We start from the raw sequence: 13640 nt of genomic DNA, 5'->3' as shown, positions 1-13640 counted from the left end.
TTCTGGGAATACAGGAAGAATTCTACTCAGTGCTTCAGACATCCTAGGATAGAATCTTTTAATTTGTTCTTCATCCTAGATATTGGTCATATTTAAACAAACTTTCATGTTTGCCTGTTTTGGAGGTGAGTAGTCTTATCTTTCAACATAGCATGGGAGTAATCCAAATCATGTGGCCTAGATGATCTTTCAGCAGATATTCCAAATGCAACTAGAATTAAGAGTCTACAGTGTACACGGACTGTGGTCGAGTTATATTGCAACGTAAGGGAAGGGTTCCATCCTTTAAAGTTGCACAAGAGTAGCATAGAAAGCACATAAGTAAATGCTAGCATGTTTGATAGAAGCTCTGAGTAGAGGAAGAGGACAATGTTGTGCATTAGGAAAGGCTTCCACAAGGACTAAGTAGAACTCGGCTTGGACCTTATAGGATGAGCAGAATTTGACCAGGAGGATGGTGAATGGATGAGCCTATGTCTGCTGGGTTTCCCCTCCCCGCTTTAATCTCCTTTTCTTTCATAGGTGCGAATGATAAACATGTACAAGGAAATTGATCAAACACCCTACAAACAAGAGATCAATGCCAAGAACCTGATCCAGTGTTGGAGAGAATGTATGGCCGTGTCTTCCTACTCCTTGAGGAAAGCGGCTGTGGAAAAATTCAATGCGGAAAATTACTGGAAGAAGAAAGGACTGGCCATGGTCCCCCTGAAGTATCCTGTTGGCCTTGGCTCACGCGCTGCTGGTCAGGTCAGTTCTTCAAACACACATGAGGATGATGCCCGGAAGCAGCTCTGACAAAGCAAGAGGTGTTGAGGAAACTTTTCCTTTAGTCGTATTAGCCATATGCTTGCAATGCCCAGTTGTTAAATTTCACAAAAGCCACCAAAGTCAAAGTAATTAAGCTAGCTTTACTCCAGGGGAGACCAGAGCTCCTCTGCTCACATGCCCATGGTTGGTGAAAAACATTCTTGCTGGAAATTGGGAGACTGAGGTTTACTCCTGGCCCTGGCAAGAGGAGTTGGCAAATGGCAGCTGAGTCCATTTGTTCTGGGCTCAGATTGCTCATGTGGAAAGCAGGAGGGTGGGACCAATGACCTCCAAGACTCCTCTTCCAGTGTCCACAATTCTGTGTCGCTGGACCATGAAATAGGAATGAGGAGCTGCAAGGTTTGGGATGCTCCACTCCTTGTGGGTGGGTTGGAATAAATTAAATTCGGAAAAATAAATCACTTTTTAAATAGAATTTTTGAAGTTTATTCACCTTGTAGCTTTTAAAACTGTGAAAGGGAGGACTGGGAATCTGCTCTTGAAGTTTAATTTCTTTCATTGATTAAAGAAATCCCCTTGCTTGGTTGCTGAATCCCACTTGATGTTTCTATCTCTTCTTTCTTGACTTCATTCTTTCTCAAGAATGAATAAAACTTATCCCTAATGGCTGGTGAAGGACTGCAGCATTCTAGCTCATGGTATGGCAGTGGGGAACCCCTATTATCTATTTTCTTACATACACACATCCATATATATATAGGTAAACTGGCAGGACCCTCACAATTGTCACTCCTCTTTGCAGAATTTACTCCTTGGTTGGAGCCGCAAAGAAGGCATGCAGCTGTGTTGAGTGATCACAAAATAGGAATAAATGGCAGGGGAGGGGAGCTTTGAGAGGGGCGTTAGTGTGGATGTGGTGTGTTAAGGGATCAGAAGAGGCCAGGAAAAGTGGGTAGGAAAGTCCTTTCCCCATCCCATATCCATCCATTCACCTAACTGTCCTAGTTGAGCTTTGGTGTGAGCCTTAGAACATTTGCATGCAGCTTTGATCGTAGGCAGGTGGTAGGTCAGAGAAGTATTACAACAAATGATGATCTTATTAAGCCTTCTCATTCCTTGCCTGTTTGTGATGGCAAAAATAACACAGAGTCATGTAGTCGTCTGCATGCAATTTACTCAGATGTTGGAGACAGTCAAGATACTGTGGTTGAGAAATAAAAGCAAAAATGAGGTTATTACAAAAGAAGAGAGAAAAAACTACCATTGAGAAAAGGGTTTATAAGCATTGGGTCTTGGTATAGAATTTTTGGGTAAACTGATGAGCTGGCAGCTACCAATGAGGTCAGTCGGGGCCATTTGTCCTTGAGCAGACCTGTCAGGATCATCAGGGAAAACAGCCCCCATTGTTCACAGAGCCTCTGGAAATCCTCTCATGTTTGGCCATGGGTAAACATGGCACACTGCCTCTATTTGATGGCTGCCATTACTTTACATCTGGCCTCTACCATAGACCAGGTCTCACCCATTTTCCTCATCAGAATTTTCTCAAAAAGTAGATTTTAAAAATATAGCCAGGTGCAGTGGCTCACGCTTGTAATCCCAACACTTTGGGAGGCCAAGACAGGAGGACTGCTTGAGGCCAGAAGTTTGAAACCAGCCTGACCATAGTGAGGCCCCATCTCTCCAAGAAAGAAAAAAAAAAATCATAGTGATAAATTATTGAGTGCTATGATGTTATAAGTACTTTTAGGTATTTCATTTAACCTTGGGACAACCTAGAAGATTTGTATCCTCATTTTAGGGATTAAAAAAAAAATCTTGGCTTAGAGGGTTTAAATAACTGGCTCAAGGTCCTGCAGCTGGTAGAGGTAGGGCTGGGGCTAGAACTCAGGTCTGAGTGGTTCTGAAAGCTGGGCTTTCTAGTTGCACCACGTGGTCTCCCCAAAACACCTTTTGGTAGGAACTGAAGTGGGATTCAGCTCAGCTGAGGACAAACTAGGCAACAACAGCCAACAGTACAACTTCATCCTTGAAGGCCAACTGGGAAACTGACCAGCTTCTGTGCTGAAAATATTTACTTAGGGCTGAATCAAGGAATTTGAGACCAAACTCCTTGGAAGGCACATGCTAAAAGACTCTATTCTAAAACAAAATAAATAGAGGAGGAAACTAGACATGATATTTGAGTGTTTTCTCCATGGAAGGACCTGGGCTGGGGAATTTGTAATCTCCACTTGATTATTCCCTGTCTCATCTCTATTAGGTAGGTATGAATCTCTATTTCATAGAAGCAGAAACTGAAGCCCATAGGGATTCTCTCTCTTGCCCGAGGACATCCAGCCAGTAAATGGCAGAACAGGGATTCAACTTCAGCACCGCCTTCATCGTCCCACAGTGCCTCTCTGAGCAGAGGCAGTCCCTGCCCAGCAACTGAGGGGGTCAAACGTGCCCCACCTGTGTTATGCAGGCATACCTTGTTTTATTGCACTCTGCTTTATTGCGCTTCCTAGATGCTGCATTTTTTACAAATTGAAAGTTTGTGGCAACCATTGGTGCCATTTTTCCAACAGTATGTGCTCACTGTTTGTCTGTCTGTCATGTTTTGGTAATTCTCACAGTTTTTCAACCTTTTTCATAATTATGGTGATCTGTGATCAGTTATCTTTGATTTTACTATTGTAATTGTTTTGGAGCACCATGAACCACATCCACATAAGACAGCAAACTTAATAAATGTTTTGTGTGTTCTGACTGCTCCACCAACTGGCCCTTCCCCCATTTCTCTCCCTCTCCTCAGGCCTCCCTATTCCCTGAGACACAATGATATTGAAATTAGCTCATTTAATAACCCTGCAATGGCCTCTAAGTGTTCAAGTGAAAAAAAGAGTCGCAAGTCTCACTTGAAATCAAAAGCTAGAAATGATTAAGCTTATTAAGGAAGGCACTGCACTCCAGTCTGGGTGACAGAGTGAGACCCTATCTCCAAAAAAGAAAAGAAAAGAAAAGAGAAAGGAAAAGAAGAGAAATTGTTACAATTACCTCAATCTTCAGCAACCACCACCCTGGTTAGTCAGCAGCCATCAACATTGAGACAAGACCCTCCACCAGCAAAAAGATTCTGACTCTCTGAAGGCTCAGATGATTGTTAGCATTTTATTTTATTTTATTTTATTTTATTTTTATTTATTTTATTTTATTTTATTTTATTTTATTTATTTATTTTTGAAATGGAGTCTCCCTCTGTCGCCCAGGCTGGCGTGCAGTGATGCAATCTTGGCTCACTGCAAGCTCTGCCTCCCAGGTTCATGCCATTCTCCAGCCTCAGCCTCCCGAGTAGCTGGGACTACAGGCACCTGCCACCACGCCCGGCTAATTTTTTGTATTTTTAGTAGAGACAGGGTTTCATCATGTTAGCCAGGATGGTCTCGATCTCCTGACCTCATGATCTGCCTGCCTCAGCCTCTCAAAGTGCTGGGATTACAGGCATGAGCCACCGCGCCTGACCTGTTAGCATTTTTTAACAAAGCATTTTAAAACTAAAGTATGTACAATCTTTTTAGACATAATGCTATTGTACACTTAATAGAGTACAGTGTAGCATAAACATCACTTATACGCACTGGGAAACAACGAAAATTGTGTGATTTGCTGTATTGCTATGGTTTGGAGCTGAAAGTGCAGTATCAGTGTACTTACTTCCTGCACTGTGAACACTGAATGGCACAGACAGGACCTAACCAACCTCTGTGTCCAATGCCTTACTATGGCACTTGGCACAGAGTAGGAACTCAAATGTCTGAATGGCTGAAACATTTGGGGAATCTGTGGGTTTAAAGCTAACTTCTCATCGATACCAGTAGTAGTTGTTTGAAGGTTTAAATTTCCCTGACTAGGTCCTCTACTTATATTGGAGAACCATCTGCTCCAGCTTTCCAGTTGTGCCTATTTTATAGATGAAGCTTTGCAGAATTATATTTTGTGGCACTAACAATGAGCTGTACAGTGGTGCCATTTAACTAAACCAAATCTGACATTTCAAATGGCCCAAGGAGACTGCAGCACCACATGGAACAAATTACTGAGTGATCTCTGATAGACATGCTGTCTTGGACATACAGGCTGAATGCTATCACCAGCAGGGTCACACAATGTAGGAAAAGTACAATCCACTAGAATTGTAGTTCAATCACATGGGCCAAGTCCAACTACGAATTACATGCACACTTTGCAGAGCCAAGGAGGCCAAATATGGAGTCTACAAGATTAAGAAACAGATCGTATGGCTATGCTACTGCAAATTTACTTTCCAAACATTTACTGACCACCTACCGCATGTGTGTTGCTATGTTGCATTCTGAGAGATTCCTTAGGACGTGATCCTTCCTTTCAGGGGGCTCATATTCTGGCAAAGCACAACGAAGTGCCATGGAAAGGGGCCCAGGAGCTCTTGTTGCAGCTGGCATCACCTGACATCTGATGCATGGCCCCCAGGCAGCCAGTCCTGGGCTTTCTGTAGAGCAAAACTATTCCTTATCTTTATTATTTTGAGGATGAATGTCCAGGAGCAAAAGATGGTGTTTCCAGGAGTCATGAGTTAATAAACTGTAAAAAAACACTCTGCTGCATCTTCCCAAGGTCCTTGGGTGTCATTTTCATGGCTGATATGCCTTCTTCAAGAGTCTAAGGTTCTCCTTTGGACTGTGGATATATGTGCCTTTGTCCTTAGAGAAAGAGTATCCTGATGTCCCCATTTGCCCAATACTGCTGACTAAATAAATGGAGTGCATTTTCACCATCAAACTTGCCTTATCTGGAATGATAGAGCTTTCTGGTTGTCATTCACAGGGGTAATGTGCACCTTTGGATACAAATAAAGAGACGGTTCTCCAAGTGTTGTCCACAGTTCCCAGGCAGCTTGGAAGGCCCTTCTGATGGACAGAGAATTGATCTGGAAATGCTGTCTTTTTCTTGGGTTTATCTGTTGATTAACATGCAGCTCCATCAACTTTCACTTATGACCAGGGTTGCTTACAAATAATCTAAGTGAGCAATTAAGGCTTAGGAAAATTTTTGGTTTATTAAGTTGACATTGGCTTGTTACCAGAATTTTCTGAAGACCTTGACATTATAAATCCTAGATTATTATGTCACTCTGCTTAGAAACTTAGGTGTTAAGAAACCTAGCTGACCCAGACCACACCCATACGGTCAGCACATCCCTGCTGAAGAGCTGTAAAGGTTGCCTTGCAGGCTTTCCTGGACCACAGTGGAACCACTGAGAGACACCTGCCATAGGACCATATGCTGCTGATGTTGCTCTTACATTGGAGACCCAAAGGGAAGAAGCCATTCTTGTTTTCTGCTGTGATTTTCGGGGATATCCCCATATTTTAGTTTAGCACAGGCAGATATGCAAGAAGGCACATTCTTGTTAATTATAAAACATGTTTAGCTTAGAGACTGGATGTTTCTGATTATAAGAGCCTTTAATGCTGTTAGCAGTCTTGTTCCTTCTGGATCCTTGTGTGGAGCTATACAGTTAGATAAGATTACTTCCAAGTTCTTGTCTAACTCCAAAGCTCTGTAGTTCGGTGCCAAGATGATTTAGGGTGAGCTTAGTCATTTTGCAGCAAAAAAATTTTAATGTCTATCTATCTCATCTTTTATGGGATTATAACAAAATGAATTTCCGTTTTCATTTTTCTGTGGCATGCCTACTACAACTATGATAATATGCGTGCACACAATTATTCACCCTCTCCCTCTACCTGTCTATACATTACTTTGCATTTTAAAACAGAGTCCCTGCCCCCATTTCCCCCACCCCAAAAAGAAACCTAAAATGTTACTCCACCCTGGGGGGTGGGGGATTCTTGGAGGGAAATATTTCCAAGGAAAATGTTTTAATTGACATGATATGTGACAATATCAAAAAGATCTTAGAAATACTTTTCGTCTTTTCTGCTCAGGCTGCTGCCTTGGTTCACATTTATCTTGACGGCTCTGTGCTGGTCACTCACGGTGGAATTGAAATGGGGCAGGGGGTCCACACTAAAATGATTCAGGTAAGAATGCAAATAACTAGATTGAGTTGGGTGTGTGCTTATAGATCTGCTCATGAGAGAAAAACTATGAATGAATATTTTCTGTTATAAAATACAAGATAGGAAGCTGGGTGGGGCGGCTCGAGCATTTCAGGAGACTGGGGCAAGAGGATTGCTTAAGTGAAGGAGTTCGAGACCAGCCCAGGGAACAAAGGGAGATTCCATCTCTACCAAAAAAAAAAAAAAAAATTAAATTAGCAAGTCATGGTGGCATGAGCCTGTTTTCCACCTACTTGGGAGGCTGAGGTGGGAGGATTGCTTGAGCCTGGGAGGTCGAAGCTGCAGTGAGCCAATTGCACCACTGTACTCCAGCCTGGGTGGCACAGCAAGACCCTGTCTCAAAAAGTAAAAACAAAGAAAAATAAAGGATAGGAGATTTGAGCTTTGACAGTTTACGCTGTTAAACAATTAGCAGAAACTAGGTAAACCAATTTTGCAACCAAACCCCTAAAAGAATGTGGCAGAAGAGTCTCGAGTTGTTTTATTGCTAAGGAAAGTTATATACTTATTTGCTGCTTTCCTTTGGATATAGTGACAGTTGAATTGTCCTTTTTGAATTTTTCTTGGGCAATAAGATAATGTGTCAATTCTGATGAATTTGGATTATTTCCTTCCCTTTTTGTATTACAGACTCCAAACAATCGCTAATATAAATCACCTTTGATATTTACAGCCAAACTTTATCTGTTGCTTTTGGCTGTCTTATTTTAGGTTAATTTTAAGCTACCGTTTCTCTTTTGTTAATCATAATAGTAATATAATAGATTATAAAACATTTGGAAGCAGCAGAAAATTTTTAAAAACAAAGACCCTACACAGTTTCACCACACAGAATACTCACTATTTGGGGGTCTTTACATCTTGTCTTTTTTCTTTCGCAAAAAGTCACCAACATGCTTTTGTATAATTTTGTATTCTGTTTTTCCACCCACTTTATATAGTGTGAACCCTTTTTCCTGTCATTAAGCCGTCTTTACAATCATGAATTTTCATGGCTGTATGTGGATAAATATATGGTTTGTTTAACCATCCCCAGTTGTTTGAATACTTCGGTGAATATTTTTGTACATTAACCGTGATCAAATCATTGATTGTTTCTTAACATAGATTTCTGGGAGTAGAATTACTGGGTCACAGGTGTGGCTATTTTAAATTGTTTGACACATATTATCAAATTGTTTTCCAGAAAGTATCCCTCTCATGATACCCCTAACCAACAGTGAATGTGATAGATTGTTGAAAATTTATAGATAATTTGATAAGTGAATGAAAGTATCTCATTATTGCTTTCATTTACATTTTTGTAAGTATAAAGATGTTGAATACACATTTTCTCTCAGTCACTTGAGAATTGACATTCCCCAGTGGAGGGTGTTTTCCGTATTGGATCACCAGAGACTTTGATATTCTAAGCCTATGCACTGTGTGTGGAGGATCTGAGAGCCAGACCTCATGGAAGGGTTCCGTGTGCCTGAGTCCTTGTAGAAGCTGTGGGCAAGCACTTTCAAGCCACGCTGCTAGCAGGAGAGAGTCGAGTTTGGGATCAACTAAAGTTAGCAATATGATTTTGCTCTCTAGCGCTAAAAATAAAGAATAAAGCAGCCAGTTAAGTCCTTGTGTTGGCACATGGCACTGGCACCATCTCCTGTGACCCACATGTTCATGCTGCTGCTTTTCCAAGGTCATTGTCCTTTCTCATAAGAAGCACTCTTTTCCTGGGGCAACTACAGAAATGTGGATAGGAGATAAACATCTCCTATCATTGGTAAGGTTCTGCTAGAATTTTGCAGAGTGTGGTCATAGGAGAAGCCTCAAAGGTGTCAATATCATGATTATAGAAACAAGAATGAAGCATTTCTTCCCGCCTTGGCTTAGGGCCTCACCTCCTCTTTCTGACACTATCACCAGAAAGTCAAAGAACAGGAAAGTGTGTTCAGAACTTGGGGTCCAGACTAGCTATAGGATTTTTAGAAATGAGAAACTTTTTGTGGCTGGAGGAATTTGTGATTCTGCTCCCTTGTCCCTGTCATGAGTATGAGGGCATCACACATGTGTTACCATGTGAGCATGTGCACAGCTCTGTCACTAATCAGTGTTTTAAAAGAAACTCTCTCTTAAAATCCAGGTGGTCAGCCGTGAATTAGGAATGCCAATTTCGAATGTCCACCTGCGTGGAACAAGCACAGAAACCGTCCCTAATGCAAATGTCTCTGGAGGTTCTGTGGTGGCAGATCTCAACGGGTTGGCAGTAAAGGTAACAGTCACTGCAGTGGCGTCCAAATCATTAACTCCCTCAGGGCCAAATACGTGGGTGGGTGGAGCTCCAAAGATGCTGAGAGTTAATCCAGCTCCTATCTCCTTCCCCCATCTTGGCCTCAGTCAGTGGTACAGCACCCAGTGGTTCTCCTGTGCTGGGAATGCCACCTCTTTTTCTTCCTCACTCCTGACATTTTTCTAATCAGCAAGTCCTTTCAAGTCTACTCAAAAATGTCTTTGTCTTTCTGTTTCCATATTATGTTAGTATCACTTTGAGACAGACTCCCACCTCTCCCCAGGGCCGATGCAGGACTTCGGTCTCTCCACCACAACTTCATCGCCTTTTGCTCTAGCTTTCTGCTGCCGGAGTGAATTTTCTCACAAAATAAATGTGGCCATGCCATGTCTGAAAGCAATGGCTGGTGGTTTTCCAAGAGATTTGTTTTTTATTAAGTCCTGACTTTTTAGCATGGCTTACAAGGCCAGTTCATTCACACACACACACACACACACACACACACACAGACGTGCACACACTTGTATGAAACCTTTCATATCACCTTCATACAGGGTTGGTGTCTTATTTTTCCATGTTCCCTCTTAGATAAGCCTATGGAATGGTACATATTATGTTGTTTTGAATTTGGTGTTTGCATGAAATTAGGATCATAATTTTAATTTAAAAATAATCTCTAGGATGCCTGTCAAACTCTTCTAAAACGCCTCAAACCCATCATCAGCAAGAATCCTAAAGGAACTTGGAAAGACTGGGTGAGAATCAATGGTTCTCTGTATTTTATTTTAGAAGAAAAAGGAGTGGGAGGAGAGCAAGAGCAATATGCATTAATTGAAATCTGTAGAAAGGGCATTTGCAAAGGTACCACCATTGCATAATGATAAATAAAAGGCCCTTTGGCTCTTAGCATGTGGAAATCCTATCGCAATGTGGTGGAGGAACTCTTGCATCTGGGAAAATTTTCTGTTAGAGAAAAAGATAGTTCTTCTACCAGAACTCCTATTTTAATCCAGAATTAATTAGTGTTTCATTCTATGGAACCTAGGGATTGTCTGGATAATAACTGTACATCTGTTTTTTCTCCTTCTTTGGGTTCTACTGTTCCTAAAAGAGAAAAACAATAGTAGAACCATTCTGTAAAAGTAAAAAACATATAAGAACTCATTTAGAAATAGGAAACCAAGCCAGTGGGTATCTGTTCATCCAGTAATAGGTACTCAATGGAACGGAAATATTCAACTGCTTCCTTTGATCTGCTTACAATCTAGCTGGAAAAGAAGACACGTTCTAAAGTCAACTAACAAACTTTTCGAAGTAATAGGTTATTAACTACCAGATGTTGTGGAACAAATATCCATAAAAACTGGGAGCGTGTGTCACGCTGGCTATTCTAGAATGTCAGTTTTCACAACCTTATGAATACAGGTCTGGGGGAAATAACATTTGAGGATCCCACTTAGAAATGGCTTCTGCTATTCCGTGGAGTAAGGACTCATTTTATAACTCATATTTATGGGATCTGTCTATACTTCCTGGGTATATTTGTTTCTGTCCTCTGCCCCATGCTACCTGAGCCCAGAAAGGCTGAGTCAGTGTGACTGGAGAAAGCTGGAGAGAGGTGCAGCATGGGGAGTAGTTCTCCACCACCATGAAATGCAGCCATGCGGCCCACTTTCTTCTCTAATGATTGATGCACTTCTGACCTCTCTTCTTAGACTTAGGGACTTGGACCTAACCCTGATTTTTCTGCATAGTAGTCAACTCTGCACTGCAGAGTCAGGAGACCTTTTGGTGTAAATGGTGGTACAATTTAGCAAAATTATTCCCCTCACCTGAAACAAATGTGCCCAGAAAGGATTGATAGTTCCCATAAATATGGATTATAAAATGAACCCTTATTCTATAGACTGGCAGGAACCTGATATTAAAATTAAGCAGCCAACCAACCATTGTTTTCTAAAATGTCCCATATGAATTGGAAATCTACTACAGATAACCGAGTGAATTTCTTCCTAAGTGGAACATATGTTGATGACTTTAGTCCAACCTGTAGCATACCACAGCAGGCATTTATTACCATCATAGGTGCTGAACAAACAGCTACAAGGTGTGAACCACAAACACCTGTAGAAATGGAGAATGCCAAAAGGAATGGATTAATCTGGGTCCTTCCTAGTTACTATTGCTGATAGTTTTATTTAGCAGACAGGGTAAAATTAAAATTGAAGTGTTGAGTGATTCTTTCTTTGGGCATCCTTGTTGCAGCATGCTATGCTCTTCCTTCACAGGCACAGACTGCTTTTGATGAAAGCATTAGCCTTTCAGCTGTTGGATACTTCAGGTAAATACTCCCTCCAATCGCTATGGAGAATGACAGTGGTATCTTGAGGAAGAGTTTCAGTTCCCTTGCAATTTTGGCAAACGTTGACTTTGTACCTTCTATTTACCCATGGTTATAAAGAACATTTAATTGCTGGTATCCAGAAAGACTCCTGTTAGGGAAAATAGGCACACAAAATTCAGCTGAACTGATGATTCTAATCATAGTGGGTGGTATTTTAAGGCTCTCTGGGGTTAGCACTTGGAATACTCAGCAGTTGTTGACTTTTTGTTGAAAACACAATCTACCTCTTAAGAAACAAAGGTGGGGAAATGCAAATTAAACCCATAAGAGGGGTACCATTTTACACCTTCGGGACTGGCAAAAAAGAAATTGGACCATAACCATGTTACATTAAGATGTGAAACAACAGGAACTCACTGAATCTGGAAAACAGTTTATTAAATTATTTTAATGGAGAGTGAAAGCTGTCTGACAGCAGAGTGATGTAGAGCCTTACCTGGTTTGATCACTTTGCCATTGGTGTGGGAGTCCTGGGCACTGACTCCCTGTCAGGAACAGGCATTGGAAGCATTTTTAATGGCCATCTCCAGGTTGCAGGGCAGCAGAGGAGAGAGGGTAGAGAGTTCTGGAAGCTGCTGACACATGCTTCTATTTTACCATTAATATTTGTTTGATGTTCTTAAAGATTAGTTAGGAACAGAGCAGGCCATGGAGCTTGATGGTGGGAGACCGGAGTAGAGACAAAGAATGAGAACCATAGGACCTGATCCTTCACACAGAGGGGCAAATTCTGGAGCCAGAAAGATAAACAAAGCAGGAAGCACGCACCTTTGAAATAGCGTTTGGTGTAAAATGAAGGTTGAGTTCCCCAAATCAGATGATCCAATATTAGCCAAAAGCAGTAAGATGGACATTCATGAAGTAAGAAGCTAACCTCCAGGAGTAAGGAGGCACCAGTCAGGAGTAGTTAGATATTTTTATCAGACAAAGCAAGTTTTAAAAGAAAAAACTAAATATTTATTTATTCAATGCATTTATCACACATACATTTGGTGCTGGCATATCATTGTACAGCTATATTCCTGTGGTTTGCATAACTCCTCATGAGTCTGTTCAGTCATCATGGTCTGCAATTAGGGGACTTGATCACTTAACAACACTCAAGAATTCTGTTTCCTCCAGAGGTTATGAGTCAGACATAAACTGGGAGAAAGGCGAAGGCCATCCCTTCGAATACTTCGTTTATGGAGCTGCCTGTTCCGAGGTTGAAATAGACTGCCTGACAGGGGATCATAAGGTCAGTACCAGTTGGAAAGGTCTTCAAGTTGCACTTAGGATGCACCTAAATTCCACAGATGCCATCTATCTGAGGAGAGCTGAGTGAGGGGCAGCACCGTGCATTTGGCCTAAGGGGGATTCCCCCGGATTACCAGAAAAAAATAGAATCCCCACAATTGCCTTGGTGGTCTGGTTGCTGCCATGGAAAACAACTGGTGACCTGTCTTTATTTCCCTGGCTCTTTTAAATGGAATCAGGAAAGAAACTACTTGAAGAAAGAAACATGCTCTAAAGGGGGCTTTCATGTAGACTGTTGGCACAACCAGCAATTCTGACTTCTTATGAGAAATGCCAAAATATATCATTCTTGAAAGATTTCATAGACATCTGTAATCTGCTAACAAGCACCAAGCCAGCCCAGGGCAGGTAGTGGCCACTTTTTTATGTCTTTTTCTCAGCTAGGTCTTGCCTTTTAGAAGTCCAATGTGCTATCCATTGTGCCACAGAGCCGGCTTGATCTTGCTTTTTAGATAGTTTCAGAGCATCCTTATGCTTTCAAGGGATGCTCTGACGAGATATGCACGCGCACGCGCACACACACACACACGCTGTCCCTCTTTCTCTCTCTCTTGCTTTAAAGACTCATAGAATTTCTCCTCTTGTAGCAGAACCTTTGGGAGTAAAAGAAGCCACTTACTGGTCACAGTCAATAATAATGAAAGATCATTGATCCATTAAATGGGACTGTGATACCCTAACAACTGTCATGTGACCAAGCTACCAGTTTAGTGATAATCTCTTCCAAAATGTACCTTGAAGCAAGTTCTAGTTCTTGATATTTATAAATATCCTCTATGCCTGCATTCTTGGA

At 41.5% G+C, this 13640-nt stretch overlaps 1 protein-coding gene across 1 annotated transcript in view; it reads left to right on the top strand.

The window, feature by feature from the left end:
- LOC105535457 (aldehyde oxidase 1) overlaps positions 1-13640 on the top strand; it is a 97914-nt gene that overhangs the window by 76332 nt on the left and 7942 nt on the right. The window contains exons 25-30 of the mRNA XM_011974561.1: positions 523-750; positions 6741-6836; positions 9001-9129; positions 9828-9902; positions 11436-11488; positions 12674-12788. Coding sequence (XP_011829951.1) covers positions 523-750; positions 6741-6836; positions 9001-9129; positions 9828-9902; positions 11436-11488; positions 12674-12788 — 696 coding nt within the window. The remainder of the gene's footprint in view (positions 1-522; positions 751-6740; positions 6837-9000; positions 9130-9827; positions 9903-11435; positions 11489-12673; positions 12789-13640) is intronic.

This window comes from Mandrillus leucophaeus, unplaced genomic scaffold, assembly GCF_000951045.1.
Source record: "Mandrillus leucophaeus isolate KB7577 unplaced genomic scaffold, Mleu.le_1.0 Scaffold146, whole genome shotgun sequence".
In the NCBI taxonomy this organism is placed as follows: domain Eukaryota; kingdom Metazoa; phylum Chordata; class Mammalia; order Primates; family Cercopithecidae; genus Mandrillus; species Mandrillus leucophaeus.
Note: the sequence above shows the minus strand (reverse complement) of the source record. Positions and strands in the feature narration are given on the sequence as shown.